This window comes from Vanessa cardui, chromosome 5 (assembly GCF_905220365.1).
Source record: "Vanessa cardui chromosome 5, ilVanCard2.1, whole genome shotgun sequence".
NCBI classification, from domain to species: domain Eukaryota; kingdom Metazoa; phylum Arthropoda; class Insecta; order Lepidoptera; family Nymphalidae; genus Vanessa; species Vanessa cardui.
In genome coordinates this window covers 7260100-7285884 of record NC_061127.1, presented here as the reverse complement: position 1 = coordinate 7285884, position 25785 = coordinate 7260100, and the positions used below count along the sequence as shown (strand labels likewise).

The 25785-nt window shown below is 30.4% G+C and overlaps 1 protein-coding gene across 1 annotated transcript; it reads right to left on the bottom strand.

The window, feature by feature from the left end:
• Positions 1–219: 219 nt before the first annotated feature.
• On the bottom strand, positions 220–25707 carry LOC124529870. The gene is made up of 5 exons (XM_047103801.1): positions 25410–25707; positions 11313–11439; positions 9985–10302; positions 1979–2093; positions 220–1182 (listed from the first exon to the last, which is right to left on the bottom strand). The coding sequence occupies exons 1-5, from the start codon at positions 25462–25464 to the stop codon at positions 1042–1044; spliced, it is 756 nt and encodes a 251-aa protein (XP_046959757.1). The 5' UTR covers positions 25465–25707; the 3' UTR covers positions 220–1041.
• Between the last annotated feature and the right edge of the window lie 78 nt (positions 25708–25785).

Genomic DNA, 25785 nt, shown 5'->3' with positions numbered 1-25785 from the left:
CTGTTTATATGCCTACTTAATAAGTTTTGAGTATTTATTAAAGTGTCTAGAGTTAAAGTACAATTGAACTTTTTTTTTTTTTAATTTACAAATTGTAAGCAAATAACTTAATAGTACAATAATAAAAATTTTGCACCATCTCACTATAGACGAACTAAATATTAATAATTACTAATATTCGCAGAACTTTAGTTACAAATTTATTATAATTTTTTTTTAAAACTAATAACTAACATCGTCAATTTTATATTTTTTAAATTAAGAATTATGACAAACAAAATGAATCTCTCATTTTTGGCGCGAAACTAATAGACATAGATAAAAAATAAGATTATTAATAAATTATAATAGCATAGATAAATATCTTTATTTATTGTTATTGTTTAAAAAATAACCATGATTGAAATAATATTTACAAATAACTGTTTTTAATTTGAAATATGTTTTATAGGTAATTTATATTTTGCTCAGATTTTCTAGTTACATTCATAATATGCATGACAGATAATTACAGAACCACGTTACAACGCTGTTTTTTTTAAGATTTGATAATTTTATATATTAAAAAAAAAAACATTACATTATTTATAAAATTTACAACGTAACGAAAATTTGATACAACAATCTAAATTCAAATGCCGCTCTTAAAATATATAATACAATACATGTTACGAGTAAATTATTTATTTACAAAGTTAACAGTATTCGAATATATAACTTGAGGTGGAAGTTGAGATTAACAATAACAATGTTTGTAATACATTTTATTATCATTCATTGAATTATAATAAAGTATAGCTATATAAACAGACCCGGCTTTGCCGGTTATGTTTTAAATAAACTGCTAATACACAAACTTTAGTTTCACCTTTAACCGAGAAACTGAAACAATCTACCTACATTAATTATTTACAGTTCACTGAACGTTGCATCATTGTAACTCGCAACAAACTTCTTCCACACTAATTACTGGCAACCCGCGCTTCTACCTTAGTGTTCTAATTTTAAAAATCGATTTCTTTGTTCACTTGCAAAGAGGTTTTACGCCGGAACTAATTTGCCAGTGATATAGGAATATAGAAACGCTAAAAGCGTTACAGGAATTATTTGTAACCTCTGATGCATTGTCGTCACTTTGTTTGATAAACCGCATTCCTGGCCCCGATATTCGAGGCAAAAGTTCTGCAAATATGAAAAACAAAATTAAAAACAAAGAAATGATAATAATATTAAATATCTAGTAAATTATAATATCATAATTGAACCACCAATTGGAAGAAGGTAATAAACGCCCCTTTTCGACATATTCACTTTTATACACTCTTACATTCTTTAGTCGTAGGGCTAAATATTACATTTAAGGCAGGTATGTCGGTGAATAAATCAGGATTGATATTTTCTTAATAATCATTGATGTCCTATAAGTTTATAAGTTGAAAGCAAAAAGTTATGAAGTTTTTTTTTTATAATCTTCGTTCCTATTTTTTGGATTTATTCCCTTCTTCCAATTGGTGGTTCAATTTTGAAAGTAACTTCATCTGTTGAAGCGAATTAGGTTCAAAAAGCAAGCTTAAACTGAACGACATGGGCTACTATTTTATACGTAACATCGAAGGACCAACTCTTAAAATGCGAGCGAAGCCGTGACGACATAAATAAAAAAGATATATACATAATGAGCTACAAAACATATCGCTAATCACTTATTCATCAGGAGCGCTATTCTGTAACAAGAAACTCGAATCTCACCGCAGAACACGAGTTTAAAATGTCAGAATGCTAAATGTGACATTGACTATAAAATTTATAAGATATCCTACTACTGTCGTGTAGATTGTAAGGCGATTTAGTTTACTAACAGTCAGAAGGGATATAACATATCTTTTTCATTTAATCTCGGGAATCTTTAAAATGTCTATTGTGCCAGTATAAAGACTATGGAGAATTTTTAAATTTCGAATAGAAAAAATTAAAATACCTTAATAATTTTAGAAGCCATCCGTTTGAGGAATGCACTGGTGAACAAAGCGGCGTCATCTCCGCACGACTTCTGAACCGTCACCTCCGAACACATTAAGTATTCTTGGAATGAACTGCAAACAATCAATCAATTAAATGATACATTTAATTGAAGCTACTGTGGACATCTAAGATAAACTTCGACTGAAACACAACATACAAATGAAACTGTCTAGGTACATTTTAAATTTATATAAAACCTCTTTTTAACTTTTTGGCTGTTTAGACACCTCACAAAAGTAAAATTTTTAACCTGTGTATATTTAATAAAACTTAGTAACATGCAAAATATGTCTCTTCAACAAAGTGGAAATACAAAAACGCTGTCTGACATACCGCGACGAAAAGGCATTTCTTACAAATCTATAAGCTAAGTTTATTATTTTACTCATGGATGGGATCGCCAAGGTATTCGGCGGTTCTAGAACGTAAACAGCCTTACCGTTTCATTTAATTACGATGAACTTTTTGAGCAAAAACAATTTGATATTTTACGACTTTGTCAATAAAATAAAGTAACATAAGTCAAAAACCTAGCTTACGTCATAAAAGACCTTTTAATTTCGTACTTATAGCTTTAGTGTTTTTGTATTATTTTATATTTATGTAGGCGTATACGTAATCTCATACAGAGAACAAAATTGTTAAGTAAAGTTACAGCCTGGAAATTTCCCACTGCTGGGCTAAGGCCTCCTCTCCCATTAAGGAGAAGGCTTGGAACATACTCCACCACGCTGTTCCAATGCGAGTTGGAGGAATGCACATGTGGCAGAATTTTGATAAAATTAGACACATGCAGGTTTCCTCACAATGTTTTCCTTCACCGCCGAGCACGAGATGAAATATAAACACAAATTAAGCACATATATATAGTGGTGCTTGCCTGGATTTTAACTTGAAATCATCGGTTAAGATGCACGTGTTCTAACCAATAACCAATGGCCCATCTCGGCTCAACAAAATTGTACGTAAATATTATTTCATAATTCACTGAATTTATTTTAATATTGGTGGGTCGACCTCCTGCTGTCATTCACTAAGGAACAGTCTGCATACCCTTGAGCAAGCAATAAAACTATTGCGAGCTACCTCGACATGCCGAATACATTATTCTATCAAACAAATTTAATATGATTTATTACTTATAAGTCATTTTGTTTAATCGTCGGATTTCATAACGTAATTTGGAGGTCGGGTCATAGAGTTCAATTTTTTTTTTCAATAATTATAAATGGTTACTGTTCGTACCTAATCACATACATTCGGTACAAAAAAAAGTAATTACAGCGCATACAGCTCAAACAGTACACATTTTTGTTTGAAAAATTAAACGGTAAATATATTTATAACATCGGTCGAAAAATTATTTTCCAATACAAAAAATCTTTTTAATCATGCTTGTACTCACTATCAGCTAAAATGCTCCCCAAAATGAGATTTGTCTTTGGGTATAAGTTTGAGTCGAGATGGCCCAGTGGTTAGAACGAGTGCATCTTAACCGATGGTTCAAACCCAGGCAAGAACCGCTGTTTCATGTGCTTATATTTGTCTTTATAATTCATCTCGTACTCAGCGGTGAAGGAAAACATCGTGAGGAAACCTGCATGTGACAAATTTCATAGAAATTCTGCCACATGTGCATTCCACCAACCCGCATTGAAACAGCGTGGTGGAATATGTTCCAAACCTTCTCCTCAAAAGGAAAGGAGATCTTGAGCCCAGCCGTGGGAATTTACAGGCTGTTGTTGTTGTTGTTTTGTTGTATAAGTTTCATGTTATATAAGGTTTAATATATTTTCATTTATCTGCATTGACAGATAGAAGATTAACAATCCGTTTTTTAAATACTTCTTGTGAGTAACTGTAAAGACTAACTTGCCAGCGGGTATATCGCTATTAACAATTTAAACAACTAACTCTGATAATGAAGCGGTATTGCTGTACAGTAATTACATTTACATTTCCAAGCGCTAGTGAATCGAAAATGACGAGTTTTTTTGTTGTTTTTAATTGCATTAACGATTAACCGTTAGCATTATTTAAATAATTACTATGTCTATAAAAAGAGTTTTCATGTCACGAACACCAAAACTGTAGTTATTAAGATAATTTATGATTACAGAAAACCAATCGATAATTGAGAGTGACGTGAAAACAATGAAAAGTATATCTACCTATATATATACAGGGTTATTGGTAACTCGACGTATATCCGTTAGGAGGTGATAGGGGTGACTATTTGCAATAATTTTAACCCCCATATGCATAATCCAAAATTGAACCATTTTTGAGTTATCACGTTTTTGAGTTTTTTTTAAAATTTGTCAAAAATGCAACTTCAAAAATTTATTTAAAAAAAAGTATTAAAAGTAGTGCGCGACTCTCTTTTGTTTTTTTAATAATCCGTTTGCGTGGGAAAACATCTTGTATTATTTTACACAACCATATCAATGACGTTTTAAAATCGATTACACTTTTACGAAAACAGATACACTAAGAAAATATGAGTTTATTAAATATATAATTATAATATAAAAGTATTAGCATAAAGAATTATTTCTAACAATACGTTACACCTTCATTAATAATGATGAATTTAATTGGTTTCAAGGTTTCATTGCTTTTATTTTCAATACATTATTACTTCAAATTTATTATTATCCGAACAATAATAAGTCTTTATAAATCGATGATTAAAAATCGTAAGTTAAAACCCTCATTCGGAACAGTCGTGCTTACGATTTATACGTGTTTTCTTGTTAGCAATTTGCGACCAGACTCGGCTTAACATGTGAGCAATGCAATGCTGATACTAAATACAGTTGAGAATGTCTAAATTATCAGTGTTTCTTTAGTATATTGTCTATGTATTATATACAAAAACCTTTCTATTGAATCACTATATCTATTAAAAAAAACCGCATCAAAATCCGTTGCGTAATTCGAAAGATCTAAGCGTACATAGGGACAGGACAGATACATTATTCCGAGATAGCAATAAGCGACTTTGTTTCATACTAAGTAATGATAATGATGACTAGCTAGTATCACTGCAATAGGTACATACCTAGGTAGGTAGCCTTTACAGTCGTTAAGAATTAACAACCTAAATGAATAATTATACCTACTACGTACATATGTTATATGTACTTTCAAATCGGTAAATTGCAGGAAGATTATCAGGTACTGCAAACATGAAATAACTATAAATTTTGTTTGCTCATGTTGGTACTTACAGTAAAATCAAAATCACGTTCATCCCTCTTATTTCACGATAATTCGTGTTCAGTTTGCTAATTGGCTGAAATTATCTGAGAAATGTTTGTGTTGTTAGAAATTTCGCGAAATTAACAATTATTAATTGCACGCCGAATTTAGATAATTGGGACTCGTGTATTTAAAACAACAGCCTGAATCCAACCAGTCGCTCTCTGCTCTTATACGCGTTTATTCATCTTATATAATAATATTATTTTGCTACCATAAATTACTGATTTATTTATTTTCTTTTTAATATTGAAACTTTTTTCCTGGACTAGTATAGTACGACACAACTTAGATGTAGCATCGGCAAATTCGTAAAACCGGAATTAGGTACGCTATCCCAAACTATTAATATTTATTTCTTATGTGAATATGATTTTTACACAAATGTATACTATAATTAATATATAACTTGTAATATCATATGATCTAATATATTCGTCAATTTGACACGACGACTAACATAAACTTGCTTTCTCTGATGCGAGAATCTATAGCGACGAATAGCGTCGAATGGCGCGATAGGGAGCTATTTCTATTGTTTGTATAAATCGGTAGCAATCGGTTGCCGAATTTCGCCGATGCTACATCTAAGTTGTGTCGTACATTAGCCCCATCGCCACTTTATCCTTTTGTTCAAACTTTATTTATTGATTACAGCTATTAGATAGAATTCCAAGAGCATCCTAGCAGATTCTGATATAATACTCTGAACTAATCCAACATCGAACAAAAATGCATAGATTTGTTAAGAGTAACTTTCTCTGATTCTGAGATGCTGATCTTCAAAACATCCACACTTATCACAATTAGAAGAAATCTATTTTTTTTCATAAGGAATCTGGCAAGTCATCGATATATTTATTCCCTACTTCTGGAATGCTTACTAGGGATGGAAGACGAACACTGGCCCCGGGGATTATGTACAAACATTTAGTACATCTACTCTGAATAGAGAAATAAATGTAACGCGATCCGTCACTGCTTCGTTCGCTTCGCGGGACTTAGGGCAATTTATAAGAACTATTTCACTCGCAATTCGGACAGACGAGCAAAAACCTTAATTATATTCAAAATAAACTAGTTACATTACTATGCAGGTATCTAAATGAAAAAGGCAAACAACAATTTAGTGTCATCTTCTTTCTTTGTTAGAAGTCTTTTTGTATGATATCTATTAGCGAGCATAGAGTAATCACTTAAAACATCGGAAATAAAAGTAAAGAAATATACATACATATATTTATTTACTTCAAACGATCATTTGCAGTAATGGTCAAATTTAGACCACTGGGCGATCAAAAGTAAAATAACAACTCGTTAATGTATGGCGTAGCTAGGTGAGGAAGGCCCCCGGTGCATAGAAAAAGAATCGGGCCCTTATCCCTTCTTTTCCATCCCTCTTTAACTAATAATTACCCTTTAAAATTATAGATACCAAATCAGAAATCTTGTGCGCAGGGTCGTGTTTTTCTAGCTTCAGAAGCGTAAGGTTTAGTTTAGAGGGCCCCCTGAACTCCGGGGCCCTGGTGCCGTAATTGCTACGCAACGTCCACTACACAATGTTTTCATTTTTTTACCATTAAAATGAATTATAAAGACCATTTAAACACGAGATACCTCTACGGTCATAGCGGATTTGGACCTAAAACATCCATTAATATCCACGTATACGTCGAGCCAATTCTGATCTATACATTGAGTTATCTTGTCATGAATTTACTTCTGAGAAAATATTTTATAACGGTTTCTGATTTTTACTTTAAGATCACGTGATCAAAGGCTTACCCGATTTAAGTTTGATCTTCGACTGGAAAACCCAGAGGTTCAATCAGTTGGATCACGGCCCTTGGTTAATAATATTTCAATATTTGACCTTCACTGATTATGTTCTAATTATAAAAAATATGTACATCATTACATAGTATAAAGCAAAGTCGCTTAGCGCTGTCTGTCCCTATGTTTGCTGAGATCTTTAAAATTATAGAATTTTAATACGGGTTTTTTTAATAGATAGATTGATTCAATAGGAAGGATTATATATATAATACATACACAATATTGGAGTGAAACACTGATAATTTTAGAAGTTTCAAAAAAATCAGTAAATCATTCTGTAGTATACTTTGCATTGCACTGCACCCAATCGAAGCCGGCGCAGGTTGCTAGTATTTAAATGAAATCGTGTCACTATTTAATTTTTTTTAATTTATAAAATCTTAAAAGCTATACAGGAATAGGTAAGGTATCTAATTGGAAGCCGTAATTCGATTAAATTTTATCCAGAAACTTCTTCAATATTAACTAGTGATATCGTAGACCTGAAATTAGTATTCTGCGGTATTCCGCTGCAAATGATTTCAGATTCTTTTATTTCGCCGTTCACACGTTTCACAGCGTTTCACACGGTCTTTTTGCAGGAAATAGTATTGTTTTTGTTTATCTTTTCATAGTGAAACTACATGGGCAACGATGTGTAAGTCCTCTGATGCTGGTTGAAAATTTTTAAAATATATAAAAATACTTTTATACGTTCGGTCATAATTTCCGTGTAAATATACATTCTAAATTTAAAATTTAATAACCGATGTGATATACTTTTTTTATTTCTATTTTAAATTAAAATAAAAAAACATGTTGCTTCATTACTAATTCATTATTTACTTAAAAACGTCATTAACGAGTCGAGGAAATTTTAAATGCGTCTTTAATCCGACGCTGTTTAAGATGGGCTTTAAGTGATTTGCAGAAAATGGAAGTAAACAATTATTAAGTTAATCCTTTGCCTTGAAACTTGCAAAAAGTATACTCACTTTAAATTTAAAAAATTGCCTCAGATTCTTAGAATCTTACTAATTTCGCTACGGTGAATGTTTTATAAGTGTAATATTAATCTTTTTTTCACATCTGCTACTTCCATAGCAACAACATAATTAACAACATACGACAAAATATTTAAATAATACGCACTTAGGTGTATATACAACATCCTAATCCAATTTGAATTTAGAACAATTTATTATTTAAATAAGTTTGTTTTTCTCACTAAAGTTAGTGATACAAATTATTTTCAATAATAATATTAGAAAAATCGTCCAAAGAGTTTTTATATGTATCTATACAAAATTTTCATGTTTTATAAATATATTATTCTGTATTCTAAAATTTAAACCTGTGATATTACTTTGATAACTTAATTACAAAGTTGCATATCAAATATTAAAGTAGATAGGTACTCGATCTTCGAATGCTTCAGTAAAGTCTTGATGGGTTCCTTTTCTTGACAGAGTAATTTGCTCGATTTCAAATTGAGATAAATCATATTATAAATTACACTCGACATCCCGAGATTAATATTTAAATTACTAAAGTTTTAAGATATTTTTAATGAATAATTAAGTACCACCTATTATTCTATATTTGATTTTGTGTTGTATTGTTTCTTTATATCTTTCAAGGTAAAATGTTATATGTTGAATTTTAGCTCGCATTTGTAGCTACATGTGTGGAGCACCTGTTTAACGAGTTTTATTGACTTTACAATGTGTGCGTATTTCGTAAGAACGTGTCATTTTTTTTAACTCGCTTTTATTAACCTGTATGGAACAATGAATTCACTCATATATTGTATTACAAAATATATTATATATTGTTATTAGTTTTGTGTCCGTATAATGAATCGACGATTTTAATTTTTTTCGAATTTCGAACACATTTTCGAAGGTACTAGAAAATAAATTATACATATAAAACTTGCTTCTATTTTTCGTTATGGACAACAAATAGATAAAATAAAAATAACTATTTCCTGCAAATTTATGATTTTTTTAGTTTTATTTACATTTTTTTTTATTCTACACTTATAGTACAATTCATGTGACTATATTTATGCTGTATAAATAGGTCACAGAAAAAAAAAATGGTTTACTTTTTCATGTGACCGATATCACAATTATGAAACCGGGCAGCAAGCTAAAATCACTCAGCCTATTTTAATAAACAATTCGCGGCTGTTATATTTAGAACTCTGGGATGAAAAAAAATTCCGTGTAAAATGAATACGCATTTTTGTTTAAAGAATTAAAATAGGAATTTAGGTGTCAATAAATCAGCTTATGCTTCATTGTTTATTTCACTATGGAGGTTGGAGTGTAGGAGGTTGACTTATAGTCAAACTATTGGCAACATTAATTTTTTGTTTGCAGCGAGAATTTAATATTAAAAAAAAAAGACAAAACTTTAATAAACTAGACAGGTGGCGACTTACACCTTATCCTTCGCTATAAGAACTGCATATGGCGTAATACATGAAAAAAGCTTCTCCCGTAAGAAGGCGATCTTATTGTAAGGTAAAATACTGAATGATATTCCGAAATAACGTATAATACGTATAATTTCTTCGGTATATTTTTGAAAGTTTACCGAATATAATATACTCATTTAACGTATTTAAAAAAGAACTTGATATAGAAAACTTAATATGGAAAAATGTCTCTTAGTTAAGCGTTATATTTGAAACAACTACTCATTGTCATTTCATTTTATTTTTTTGTTACAATAGTGATGTCGAACTGTATATTCATAAATGTTTTGTTATAAGTGTAATTCTCACGTAAATGACAATAGTGTCTTAATGGGAATAAAATATCTTAAATTTCAAAAACAGAACGTAAATTCAAAAATAAACCAAAATATGCTTACCAACAAACTGTTCTTAGATAATCTTCATGACTCGTTGCAACTTGAGTTTCGTCCGTGTGGTACTGGTCCTTTTTCTGGTGATTGCTTAGAGTAGTGAGCGTTACTTCATAGTTCTTGCTGCAGACTTCGTACTCTTGCCTTACATTCTTCACACAGTCTGCATGCCGAAGATATTCATCCTGGTACTTCCCTCTAGTGCAAAGCTCTTGTACAACATCAGTTATACCGGCGTATATCCGCCTAAACATTACTTGTTCGCTTTTTTCCATACATATTTCTGTGTAGTTATCGATGCATTTTATACCGACACGTAACTCGCTGTAACAAAATTAATTAATTAATTTCTTCTCACAACTCTTTTGTTTTAGGTAAGGAGTAAATGTTCCAACTGCATCAGTTGTATTATGTTGACATCCTTTACGTCGTCAATCACCCAACTAACCTTAGAAATATTTTGACTCTTGGATCACCTACTGGATCACTCAATCTTCAAGTGGAGACTAAGTATCATTGAGTCTCCAACGACAGATAGCCGACAAATATATCGAACACAAATCAATAATCGAGAATCGATCTTAGGTTAACTTTGAAAATGAACCAATAAAACCTGCAAGGCATTATTGGTTTATATAATATAAATAGTATATTATTTACGTATTAATGTTGATACTCAAACGTTAATGTTTGATTTAGATGATTTTTTGTTATTATTCGGTATGTATAATAAAATTCAAAGATATTGTTCTCAAATTAAACCAAAAAGTAATTACCACCAATAATAATGATTACAATTGAACTCAATGGGCCAATGAGCCGTTTAAAACAATAATTTTGCCGACCTAAATGTTCTCATTGATCGCCTCATTGGCTATTCAAAGATCTAATCATGCGGCGAGTAAAGTTAGTGAGTTGGACAACTGGCTTCAAATTGCTATTTACCGCAAACAAGAACACTAAATTAAGATGAGCTAACTACATACCGCGTACCATTTCGTTTAAAGTTTCTCCAGGGTGCTAACGCTGTCTTGGCAAAACTTTAACGGAAAGTTATCGTACAAAAGTGAATGAAAGGCAAATTTTCTTATGATAGATGAAAGGATTAAAAATATAACGACTTCACTTGACTTCAGGTTATTTTTGTTTTCGACTAACCTATATCTGCTCTGGGTAAGAATGTATTTAATCTATCTACTTACAATGGAATGTGAATGAGTTAAGCAGTTTCGCATTAAAAAGCAAGTAAGATTGGAGAACATGATTTTAATTTCTTGTTTAGGAACAAAAATATATGCTTATTTCATTATACCGGTAGAAAAAATAATACTCACACGCAACTCTTATCCAATTCTTCACGTGTTAAAGCGAACGAGATTTCCGGTGAGCTTAGAACTGGTAACGCCATTGAACAACGCTGTAATAAATCTTCTTCCTTGTTGCATTTTTCTTTGAGCGCATCTGTAGACGAAGGTAGAAGTTTATTAGGTATTCATTGCCATAGATTAAAAATGTTCGTAACATAATAAATTAAAAGTATCCTATTGCTTGGTAACGATGTGGAATTTATTTCTCTTTGCGGCTTTGATGTATATTTGTAGATGTACATGGGGTCTACCCAAGACATAAGCCAAAGGTAGGCTTTTTACATAAGAAACATACTTAGTATCGGTTTCTTCTTGAATATATGTTGTTTATTGGTGCACAATAAGATTTTGATTTGATTTCGTAACTTGTTTTCGTTCACTACGAAGCAAGAGTTTAATTTATAAACATATGTAAATTAAGCAAATCTTTACGCAGATACATTCTTAGAAATCAAGCCCTTAAAGATCATCACAACGTATATTAATGAATAATATACAATGGAAATTGATACGAGCGAGGTCTCGAAATCAAAATTTACATTCAATACCGTAACATTGAAATTTTTTGATTGGAATAATCTATTATTCCGGATATTATGACACAAAATATTTGAAAGACGGCATTCAATACTTGACAATAAACGGCATATTTCGTTTTTTTGATTTGACGAATCGATTTATATCATCCTTTGTTTCGTAAATTATTTCTTGATTACGAGATATATATACATACAATTAAGTATTTTATTTATCCATTACATGTATTAGAAATACTTATTTGTTTAGTTATATTTATATTATAATCATTTATTTAATATACTCATATTTTGTTATTGTATCCGATTACATAAAATTAAAATCGATTTCTGAACATCATTCGTATGGCTTTAAAAATAATACAAGATGATATTCCGCGCAAAATTATTATTAAAAAAAAAAACAAAACTCGCGCATATAATGAAAATAGATTTATTTCATTGGATTTTTAACTTCAGAACTATAGTACCTATTTATAAAATAAAACAAACATATGTACTTATATGTACTTATTACATGTTTATAACAAACTAGTATTTAGTAGTTTCATCGATGCGTTATTTATTAATTATTACATACCCACTATTGTCAAATGTCGTGATTGTCGTCAAAGCTGTTAAAGAATTACCCGTGACGCTTTAATTTAGATTATTGTACTGATTTCTACAAAGTGTCTTAGATTATTATAAGTTTGAATATCTTTATTTTCTGCCATGAATGTAGACCTCATATAGATTATAGGAAATTATTGAAACAGAAAGCCATTACGTATTATAAATATATTTCATATGATTTTTCTTTATTTCTGTCGTAAACGTATCATACGATTGAGTGTTCACTTTGAACAGTTGTTGTTGACACTTGCTCCAAAATTTTAAGTTTAGCACCGCGAACAGTAGATGGCGCCTAAGTCGTAACGGACACTTGTACACAACAATTAGAGTCAATGCAATACGCGACAACAGATAGGTTTCGTAAACTTTTTTTTCAGATAAGAAAAAATATTAATGGCGACTTTTAATTGACATGTATTAAAGTCGAATATATATATTACTATATTACTATAGTGTCAAATTTCTTTTTTTTTTTTAATTAAAAATTAAAATTAACCTAATTGTTCGAAGATGTTATTATAAACAGTTCTAAATGGTAGTTACGTATCTGAATTAAAATGAATCTTTTTTTTTACTTAATATGAATTACATTGTACTCAGAAAACGTACGTTTAATAATAACTCAAAAATTTGCATCCAATGACATAAATTTCGTTTGAATAGATTTTGAAATAAAACTAATTAATATCTTCAAATTACATCCCATGACCCATCCCTATGATGTGCAACGCTCTCTCTTGCTCATAGCTCGATCTCTTTTACTCATAGGTAATGTATTCTAGCTCAGTGGACTGAGCATTCAACCAATTAGCCATCTGTATCAAGTCAACTTTGTACATAGACACCTGCACTGTCAGAAAAAAATTACTCCTTAAGACGCAAATGCTCTGTAAACGATAGGATCAGTAATCGCTTATGACCTTGTGCATGTTATTACATTGGCTCATTAACCCTAAAACCGGAATATAACAATTCAAAGTACTGTCTACATCACGTTAAAAGGATCAAATAATCTTGATCGTTTTAAAAAGTTATATTTCAATTAATATATAAATGATACAAGCGGAACTTAAATGGTTAATTATACATTCCGTAATGTAACTAGGTGTGATTCTAATTGCTTACATTTACTTCGCGATATCCAAGATTGTATTAATTTGCTCTTAAAAAAGGTTAATATTATACATTAAAAAGTTATAAATTGAATCAAATTAATATATAATCAAGTGTCTATCGTATAATAAAGTATCTGTGTAACAACTTTGGTTTCAATAATGAATATCATGTTATATGTACGCTTGGACACACACACATATATGCATGCACACACACAGTGTAATATTTTGTTTCGACTGATAAAACTATATTAAGTCCTTGACAAAAGTTAAATCAAAAATCGAATTCATTTACAGATAATAAAAATGTCTAAATAGGTAAATAGTTCAGTATTGCCAGGTTTGAAAAAGGTTTATACAATCATTTATTTAATTCATACATATAAGGTGTATGTTTAGATGTTTTAATATAATTCGAATTTACTGTAACTTATACATTATCATGATGTGGCTGCAACTTTATTTGCGTTGGTCTTGATAATGGAAAAACTTTTGTAATTATTGTTTGTAAATCTTATTTTTAGCCTTCAAGAATACCATTAACCAAGTTTAGATATGTTTTATGGTACACCTTATTATTAACAAAACAAGTTCAAACTTCAAGCAGAAGTAAATAGTAGCCTTAAAATAGCCCAATTAATGGTGGGCAAAGATTGTTTGAGAAGCAGATTTAGAGCTTATTCACGCTGCACCAACGTAGCTTGAACGAGCTCGATCAACTTTATATCAAAGCATACCTAAGCTAAATGTACTTGCCAGAGTTTGAACCCGCAATCTCCGGTGAACATTCGCGTGGAATATTTCTCATCATCAGATGAAAATCGTATAAAAGATAATAATTAAATCGAATGACGAAAATCATAGTTTAATGATACATTATAAATTTAAAATGATTAAATTCTAAATCAGTAAAGTTTAGTTTAAAAAAAAAAAAGTAGAACCTTATTTTAATATAATAAATAATTTAAATATTAATAATATACCTGAATCAAATATTTATTTCGCATTAACATATAACTCAAAAAATAATAACGCAAATTGTGAAGAAAATAATATTCTATTTTAAAATAAATTGAGTAAAAAGGAAAAAAAAAACATTTAATTTAAACCAATTTCAAATTTAACAGATTATAAAAACATAAAAATAATACCAGAAAGGTTTTAAAAGAAAAAGGTTTTATAGTAATTACACTACAATTGTCTGAAGGTTATTTATATATCCGTAAACGAAGGAGATAAATATTCACATATACCTATGTATTATAATGCATTTATTAATCTGCATTACAATTAAATTATCTGTATAGTACCTTTATATTATTATCTTTTATTTAATTTATACTCTTTAAAACATAGAAGATAATTTTATATAAAACCGGAATTATAAGTATTCATGTATTATCGTGGAACTCGTTTTGTCTAGTATTATAAATGTATTTTTTTAAATATTATCACAAGGATTTATTCAAAACGTAGAAGGTTTGTTTAAGGGGACTACAGGAGCTAATTGCCCTTGAGAATCACGCGCACACACTTACACTAACGACAAAAACGGCATGTCCCCGCGCGCACTACGCTTAGCGAGGCGGCGAGGTTACGCCTGAATATTCCAACAGATGGCGCCGAACCGCCGCGCGCCGCGCCGAGCGAAAGCGAAGCGAAGTCAATTCTATCAATTCTATCAATCATAGATTTCATAAAAATAGACAGAACAACAGAATTATTTTAATTTCTTTGTGTCATTTAAAAAAATATGATAAAATTAAACAGAATTAATTAAACTTAAATTATTATTATTTTATGTACAAAAAATAGTTAATTTAAACAATTTTTTCTTTAATTTTTACTGTATCAATTCAATTAGTTGTAATACTAAATATTAAATCGTACCTATTTTTAAATTTTGTAAGTTTGTTAAGCGATTTATTAAATAAAATTGGAACTGTTCGTAATTTGTACACTGACAAAAAGCGTAGAGTTTGTTCGTTTTACTAATATCGGTACACAAAGAAAAAAAATTAAGTTAAAAAAGTCAGCATCAAAAAGTTACTATAAAAATAATATCGTCAAGTCGGTTTAGTAGAATTATTGGTTAACTCGGTCAATCACAGTGGGTTTAGTCATAAATCTCATAAAAATAGTTTGGATATTAGAATTATTTGTATTGTTTTTGACTGATATTTGAAATAAAACTGATTCAATTAAATTCAAATATTTTTATTTATTTTTGGTTTAACAAAAAAAAACAAATAAATTTCGTTTCAATTTTTTTATTAAAATTTTTTTTTAATTATTCGTTCGTCGTCGTTCGTTATTAAAATATCTTGGATACTTGCAATCAATATTTCACCCACTTTCACTGAAGCTACGAGCTAAAATTTTTCAATTGATACTATTTCCAATCTTTAAAAAATATTGAATTACGTATATGACACTTCTAAATATTTTAGTTCTTTGGTTCACAAAAATTACATATTTCAAGATGGCTCAGTGGGTAGAACGCGCGCATCTTATTGCGGGTTCAAACCCAGGCAAGCACCACTAAATATTCATGTGATGTGCTAATTTGTATTTATTTATTTTTTTTTATTATTAAATTTCATCCATACATAACTATATTTCCTATTATACACAAAATTGATAAAATTAAACTCTAACGTAATAGAAATAGCTTCCGTGTTATTTTTTTTCGATTTTCTTAATTCTGAAAAAATAAATGCATAGTTGTTAGGAATTAAATTTTAATAATTATAAAATATATATATATATTTAAATATAGTCCTTTAAAAATAATAAAATTTTAGTTCAGAGTGCGGGGATCGAACCCGCACATTCATCTTGGACTTGCTTGCATTGACCAAATACTCCATGGTGACTGTAGGAAATATGTCGAAAAATCTGATTCTATGCGAACTAATTGCATTGTTTTTAATAAATGTTTCCAATAATCATTATTTATAATATATATATGTTTACTAATTAATTACTCTTACCTTTTCATATTATCTTTCATATGTTCGGCTTTTTAATTTATATGAACGTTTTTTAGTTTTCTTCACAGATTGTACTTTATTTCCCATGTTTACAAAATTAAACTTTATAAAAAATAACTTAACAAAAAAATAAATGGCTAACTACAACTAGACTATTTTAACTTAATATATTTATTTACATAAAAGAATAATATTCGACAATTAATTTACAATTAAAATTACACAAAAATAAAATCTACGAGATTTTATTCGCAACGATGCGGTGAAAAGAGCGACACGTCTGTATAGCAACAGGCCTCGGCCGGCAGTGTCTGTACGAGGCGCTCACGCACACATGCTTACGCATTTTGTACGAAAATAAGAAAATCTGATTTAAAAAAAATCTATTGATTTTACTAAATAATTAACATAATAAATTTTTAGTATATTGTTTGTAGAATAATCTGACAAAAGACCAAAATTATTGAAGGTATATAAGTGTAGTTAAAAAACAAAAAAAGACTTTTTTAGAGGTAACTTTGCGATTTTTTTCTATCGTACCAAATTAATTACATCATGTTTTCAACACAATTAATAACTAGCATCTATCCTGAAGATTAACATATATTTTTTTCATTTGGTTTATTGCATTGGATTATATACTTTTTGGCATTTTAAAACTTGCATTTAGCTCATGTAGTCCCCTTAATTAGCATTTAAATGGGATCGGCGCATACGCAATCCACGTATATGACGATTTCACAAACCATAGTTCAAAATAATATTTTAATTGAAAAGCGTTCTCGCTGCCTTCTATTAAAAGACAGATCTATACGACGCAATTGCAATAATTGAACCAGTAATTATGTTCACAGCGTTCATACAACGTAATGTCTAGTCGATTAGTAAATATTGTGTCAAAAAAACTCTTAACGATATTGGCTTTTATAGCACTTGTTATAGAATCTATATTTCCATGATAAAGTCGTTCCCATATGTTGTCGACCGTACGTGAATATACTGAACAGTTGTTTTTCACCTCTTATCAAACCATGCATGCGGCATACCACACAAGAACAGTCACGTCATTCCGCAGATCTTGTTTCACGTGTTGCGCACGCGCAGATGATTATATTGCTTACACACAAAATTGAATGATATTGTGATCTACGTGGAAAATAACAAGGCTATCGTTATTCGTTATATGTACGACACAATCGCCAATAAACTTCGATTATTATTAATGATTACATTTAAACTGGGTAACAAATTTATTTATTCTATTTTATTGTTTATTTTAAAATTAAAGTCATTATTTGAATATTATGAAAAAATCCGAAAATTTCAAAGTAACACAATAATCATATTGTTTCATAAACAAACGAAAAAATATAATTATAATATTTTTACATTATCCTTTCACTGTTATCGTGGCAATGGCCTCGAAAACCACCATAATGTCTCTCACTAATTCAGTTTATTTATAAAACAGTGGCATTCTGAGCGTGAGCGCTATACATTCCAAAAACGTGGTGGGGAGCCAAGCCCACCACGACGCCGCGTTTCATTGGCTGGCAGACATCGTACGATGTTTTTGTATGTGTGCATGTCGTATTTCAAGCACACCGTCACACACTGTCGCTGTTGTATATTGGAGATCAATTTAAGAAACTTAGGTCAGCGTTTGTTGAGACGGAGAATACGTATAATAGATTTCAAATTGAATTGATCTTATGGATGCCTTAGAAGAACACTCTTGCCTTGACACAACGCTAATATTCCGTTCATTTGATTGTCAGCCCTCAGTCACATGCGTAAGCAAGTGCTCATTGATAATGCTATTAATGTAACTTTTATATTTCGTATTATGTATATTTAATTTTATCTAACATAGATATGTGTATTTAAAATTAAAACTACGTTTAATTCATAGTAATGACAATGGCCTTACTTATAAACATTGTTTAGAGTCGTTCTATTACAAACTATTTTTTCTCTATCATCATTGATTAGATATTCGAAACATAAGATGAAACACAATGATGGCAATATTGAGCCATAAACATTTGTTTTCTATTGCATAATGTCAAATTGTAATCAGGTATAATATTTATTTAATATAGAAGTATTATAATACTTGATGCATGACACTTATTTATTGAATATTTAAAATACAGGTATTATCCTTTCGGAAAAAAACATCTGCACTGACAATAACCGGTGAAGGAACACAGCGGGTTATTTTTATTCAACTATTGTTGTTTATGATATACTCTATACCACATATTTATTTTTATTTGTACTCGAAACGGCAAAGAGGCGATCGTTTAATTCCCAATAATAATCGAAAAAAATACATTCGTGTTTTTTCAACAAGTAAACGTTAATGATTTTTTACTTGAAACCTCATTATCTAGAATCATGTTATAAGATCGTAAACAACGCTCTAATACAAAGGTAACTCTATCCTTACCGTACAATATATTTCCACGTACAAGATAATTTTAAGCTTATTCGTAAATTATAATTGCAAAACTGTATACGGTTTCATAATGGACGTATCAAAGCTCTTATGTAAGGATAATCCCTAACCGCGAAATCTTACCCGGCTAGCTTGCTTATTATAAATTTCAACACGTACCGAACGTGAAACGTTTTAGAGGTGGAAGGGGACCAAATCCGGAATAGCACATTATTCATCATTTTAAAATATCCAATTACCTACTTCCTATACCTACACGGTAATGGAACTCAAAAGTGATTTTTGTAGGAAAACATTTTTTCTTCGAACGTCTCCTGTATCTATACTCTTGTATTATTAACTCGGAAAGCAACTCTGAATAAATAATATATGATTCTGAATGATACGTGACAATGACAGATTTGTTATCGATGCTAATATTAAAAATGAGAAAGTAACTTTGTCTCTCTGTTTTTCTTGATGAAAATCGATTTCAATGAAATTCGATATGAAGCAATCTTAATTCTAACAATGCACATACTAGTATAGCTAAAACCTCCGACATAATCCACTCCCTTTTAACACGCGAGTGACTATTAATTAATAATTTAATTGTTAGTTATAGAAATATATTAAACAATAATGAAATCACCTTTAATTAACTATATGTTTTATGAATACCATAACATATATTCGTTAAATATATGTTATGGTGTTCTCTTTGTTTTCCTAATAGAAATGAAAATAAACCATAGACATTATTACCTTTAAGAAATGAATTTAATATTTTTACGTCTTGCAACCTTGGCCACGCGATATCTGTATATATTTTTATCCTTATAATCGCATGTTTGTGTTTATTGTGACTCAAATACTTTTCGCGAGACAGACTTAATATCGCTTGATATCTTTTATCTTATCTATCCGTCACTCTTATGGCTTTTTATTTCGGTTTGACACACTTTTGGTTGCAGTATGGTATTCAATGAATGTATATTAATATTATAAATGCAAAAGTAACTCTACCTGTGTATATGTCTATTGATTTACGGCCAAACTACTAAAACGAATTAAATGATTTTTTGTATGAAGCAAGATTGTACTTAGCCTAACATCTGACAACCATCACTACAACGCGTGCAAAATCGTGGGCGAGAACTAGTTATTACTACACTTATAAAATCGATACAGAACCTGACTATCAACTGATGAGTATAGAAAGCTGAAATTTGTAACATATATTTATTATATAACGTAAGCATCCGCAAATAAATTGAAATTGAATTATTTACAAACGTAGCACAACAGATAAATATGATCAATATATACATAATTTTTGATATTCCGCACAAATAATATTCTGTAATATCAGATTTATCTCTACCATTAACCATAACAACCTGTAAATATCCTGTATATACGCACTGGTGGGTCAAAGCCAAGGGGACTTTCCTTTTTAAAATTTACGAATAATTCCTTACGAATAAGGAATTGATGATTGACTTCGTAGTACGAAACAAATAAATCAACGTGGCTTAAACTTATTACACCTATTCTTATTGGGAGCCAATGGTAACAAAGGGTTGATTTTTTGTCGAGAGAATCGGAATGCGGTTCGACCTTTAAATTCAGCACACATTCACGCCAATATCCTAATTTGTTATCCCTGTACTTATTTAAATCTCCGTGAAGATATAAGTCAAATATATGTTATTGTTCGTTGAAAGATTAAGATGTATCGGTATATTATAAGATAAAGCTTATCAAAGGCGGAACAATGGTGACATTGGATTGAATAAACAATATTTACCACATTTTATGTAACGAAATATTAAACAAATGTATGTATATATTATATGTATAACATTAATAGGACATAGATGAGGGTATATATATCTAATAACTATATATATCTTCTACACGAATATCATAAATGTAAAGTAACTTAGTCTAACTGTCATGTCTGTTACGCTTTCAAGGCTAATGAAGTTTTGCTTGGACAAGACTTTTCTACTCTTCAAAAGAGTAAAGATGTAAATGAGGCGTTGTGGAAAGGTCCTTAAAAGACTTCATAACAAACCGATTTGCAAAAGGCGACGTCTAAGAATAAATATAGTATAAGACCAAGGTCATGGAATTCATATCCCGGAAGTCTTTATAAAAGCCCAGCCTAGTCACACTTCCCTGCTTCGGAAGCACGCAAAGCCACACCTAATCTATTTTTGATTGTGTCACATTGCCGCCCCATCAGATAATGAGAACGTTATAAAAATTACACTTGTGTTTGCACATACTTGTTGACTTAAACAAATTTTGGGCAGTTGATTACTAGAATTCAGATGACCTCGCCATGAATATGTTCTGAGTTCGAATTCCCAATACAAATGATTCGTTTATGTGTCAGTCGGTAGTTGACAGTGTTACGTACTTGCCTCAGCAAGCACGTAAGCGATTTGTCCTGCACCTGATCTCTTTCTATTACATGGTATAGCCTTCCCATAATGCGAATTGCTGCATAAATGTATTCTAATCATAATAGTAGTAATGTAGTCTCCATAATCATCAATCTGTCGAATTCAATTACAGCCAAAAACTAGAAATCGTACTCTACATTCACATGTTTGGATGTTCGTAACTCAATCATGCAAAAACAGGATGGAATTGGATGTATTTGGAGAAGAGATAGCGCATAGAAAACCATACACCTGCCCTCAATATATCACGCAGGCGAAGCCAGCGATCAATATTATATGTATTGAAAAAATATCGTGTATGCTTTAAAATTAGTCTTACAAACTGAAGCCAAGTGGTGGCGAGTAAATATTCAGCCTAATTATCATTGCGTCTATGCCTTTGTTAATTAATAATAGTCACTGAAAAACAAAAAAAAAAGAAAATAAAATGTGTAGGTAACCAAGTCCAAAGGCATCGTCGAGGCGAACAATTTCGCAGGCACATGTCTTTTCCATAAAAGCTCGTTTCAATCCCCGGAGACACACATCATCGAGTGATCGCAGAGCAAATCGACCATTCCACTGATGTCTCACCGCGCACACGGGGTCATTTGTCATCGCAGTCGGATAGATAACTTTTTATACAGGCCGCTGACTCTGCCCCAAGTTTCCTAAGTTCCAACCTTATTATCTCCCACGCTAATGTGGGTGTGTAATGATTCGTACTTTATTAAGCCAATGATAAAATAATAACAAATTGCCGCGTCGATTTATCGGAATCATAAATTAAAACGATTTACACCTACACGAGTAACGGTGGCGGTTTAATATACTCGAATAAAATGATGTTTACGATAATAGATTGCTACGTATTACCGAAGTTCAATGGTAAACATATTCGAGCCGGTTTTTAGTTGAAAATTCAGGTAAAATAATAATTTTGCGCGATGTTCAAACTGCGGTCAACGTAGGTACAGTAAATTCTCAATGTTTTACTGAAAGTTTCAATGAATACAGTGGTTTATAAATCGGTGTATTAACTATTTTAATAAAAACATATATCGTCCCACAACGCCGGACAGAACATTCATGGTAACGGAATATTGTAATGTGTATTTACTGATTGAAACTTTTTCTATGAATAATCTTTACATCATACTAATTTCATATTATATTCCTATATCAAATACAGATATCATTATATCTACTAAATACTCATGAATGACAGCCGAAACATTTCTTACAATATTAATCATCATCATCATAATTATAAAATCTTCATCAATATATGATCTTCGGTTTACATCCACGCGTTCTATCCACTAAGCCATCTCTTCCCTAATTAATATAGTAGTAACAATAATTAATATTATTCCCATAGGATCCACAAAATATACTTTATATGGTAGTGTGTTTCCGAAAACTACGCATATAACAATACATCACTCATTATTCATGTCACATTTCACATAAATCACCAGTGACCTACAACTTTGAATGGGGCCTCGATGATAACCGTATGCTCAGAAAACTTTTATGAGTTGAAAGCTGCATCCCACCTCATTAAGACTTGAGACTATTTAACATCAAAGCAAGATAAGGCCTATCTTATTTTATTTATTGAAATTAATTTTTAATATGCAACAATAAAAACAACAATCGTTTACATAATGTTGTCTTAAATTTTCGCGATTATTACACATTTAAATAAAACTAGTTATAACGGATTTGAATCGCGTATATTAATTATTTTTGACATCCCGACGTTTCGAGCACTTTACAGCGTTCGTGGTCACGGGTAGACTAAGGTGGCATTTGTCTATTTGAAGAACTCTCGTTTAAATTAATAATTACTTCGATATGTGTCTAATTAATGATCAAGATACGCCTGCTTTGACTTTTTCGACCTATGATTGAATTTACTGAAGCTACGATCTTTAATTTTTAGCTCATTGTTAGTTAGCAACAGTTGTACATTTCAAAACATAATATCGGGTGTGTGTTTTAAAAACTATAAATTTGCGAAGAAACTTTTCTGTTCGTCCACATAATTATTATTATATGTTAAATACGAATATATTCATAACATATTACAGAAGTTTTGTTACATATTAATTGATTGTAATAAAAGTTATAAGCTCAAAAAATAAAATGTGCTAAAGTAATAGTAATAATTGATTGGTAGTCGTTTAACATCCCACAACTGGGCATAGTTCTGCTTTTGAGCAGATTCTAATGAGAAGCTTATTCAACCATTCATCACGTCATTCTCTCATTCACATGTGACAGAATGACATCCAACACATGATGTTGACACGTGAACACTTCCCGGATTTGAAATCACCATATTTTATCGTAATAGGTAGTTATAATAAATTGACGAAAATATCGGTATTATTTTTTTCAATTATTAAAAGCGACTAAAAAAGATTAAAGATTCATTCATTTGAATAAGTTTTGTATCTGTTGTTGAATCTATCTTAAAAATCTAAAACTTTTTAAGAGTATTATAACATACCGTGATTTTTTTTTTCATTGTAGGTATAATTAGTGGGTTCATACTATCCTATTTTATTTTATTGTAACTTGTTACCTCGTTGTAAACATTTACTTAATGCATTAAAAGTTCGCTAATTGTATTACGTCTCTGAGTACTATATATGAGTAAAAACTTTTATATGCATTAAGAAAACTTAAAATTAATATTATAAATGCGAAGTAACTCTGTCTGCATGCTTCTAACCTCTAGACAAAACAACAAAACCGATCGGAATATTTAAAATTATGGTAAGTATTTGGTATTATGGTAAGTATTAAAATTGTGGTAGCATGTGACCTTTTGACAGGGGCGCCAGATATACGGAAGAAATCGAGGAGAGACTCGTAATTTAATATAATGCTAATTTAGAAAAACATCACAAGTATAGATACATCAACAAAATAGCAGACGTGGGCGGTTGGATAGGCGCCCAAAGACGCATGTGTTATAAACAGTATAAAAAAAATAGCCCGTTGCATTTGCAATGAACACGCCGTTTCTGTGACAAACGTCATCACATTACGCAATTTGTTTACAAAATATACGTCTACCTTTATTTTTCGTGACTTTCAATCATTAATAAGATGTACCTTTGTGACGTAAAGAAAAATGAAATTCATGTGTCACGTCAATAGTTTAATTTTAAAGCGGTTAAAGTATCAGCAAAGCGCTGCTACTAATCTAATACATATTTTTTAATATACAGCGTAACGCGCTGCGTCTTGATATAATTTTTATATAAATTGGTAATTCATTAATTCGTATAGATGTATTTTATCAATTACACTTTACTACTAAAAAAAGTTCAATGAGTATAAAGTCCAAAATTGTATTATTGTAAATTGTAAAAATCAATTGTAATTGTAAAAAAAAACCGATTCAGACGATCTGATCAATTTTGTAAAGTTTTTCTTCTTAAATGCTGGCGCTTACTCAGGACTAATATACTCATATACATAATACTTGTATTATTTTATAAAACTTTTAATTTTTTTTTGTCTAAACTAACATTGTTACGTATTTATAACTTTTAAATAATTGAAATTTTAGCTTTGTTTGTTTCCCACTGTCGTTTACAATTAATTGAATTAACTTATATAAATTAATACAACTAAAAATTCTATTTACTAAATTATGATAACTAAAGACATAATTTATTCACTGTGTCAATGAACAAACATTTAGGTGAATAGCAAAAACATTAATGATCTCCGGTCTTATGTTGAATGTTAATTTTCACTGCCTAAAAGTTTTACTGTTATAATTATACAAAACTTAACTTAACAAACTTTGAGAAAGTTCTGCGTATCATTTTTTGGTCTGAATTAAATTAATGCCTGTTAAAATAAATAACTCAAATATTCATAACTTACCCCCTGTTCTTAATACTAAGGCGAGAGTGAAAATAAAAAAGATAGCTTCCTGCATAATCACCACAGAATTTATAAACGCAAAAAATAACAAGTCACAACTATACACTTTTAACGCCTTTTAAGCATATTTCAAAAAGTAGCACTCATGTATCAACGAAACAGAGTATTACACTTTACGTAGTTAAATACGTAACTTCGTAATTACGAAAGACAACCTCCCACTTCCAGTACTATGGCCAAACTACTTGTAAAACACTGTGAATAAGTTACCGAGGAAAGTCCGCCAAAAGTACATAGAGTCATAGAGTAAAGTACAAATTTTTGTGTGAATGAGTTGTGATAAGATGCGTTCATTTTAATGTTTAATTAAAATAAA

What these genes read in the sequence shown, in the direction of transcription:
- LOC124529870 (XM_047103801.1), bottom strand. Translation starts at nt 25,464, where the DNA reads ATGCAGGAAGCTATCTTTTTTATTTTCACTCTCGCCTTAGTATTAAGA. An exon ending in TATCTAAGAACAGTTTGTTG is followed by an intron (nt 2,094 to 9,984) that starts GTAAGCATATTT and finishes GATTGTTTGCAG; the next exon opens with TTCATTCCAAGAATACTTAA. An exon ending in TGGCTTCTAAAATTATTAAG is followed by an intron (nt 1,183 to 1,978) that starts GTATTTTAATTT and finishes TCATATTTGCAG; the next exon opens with AACTTTTGCCTCGAATATCG.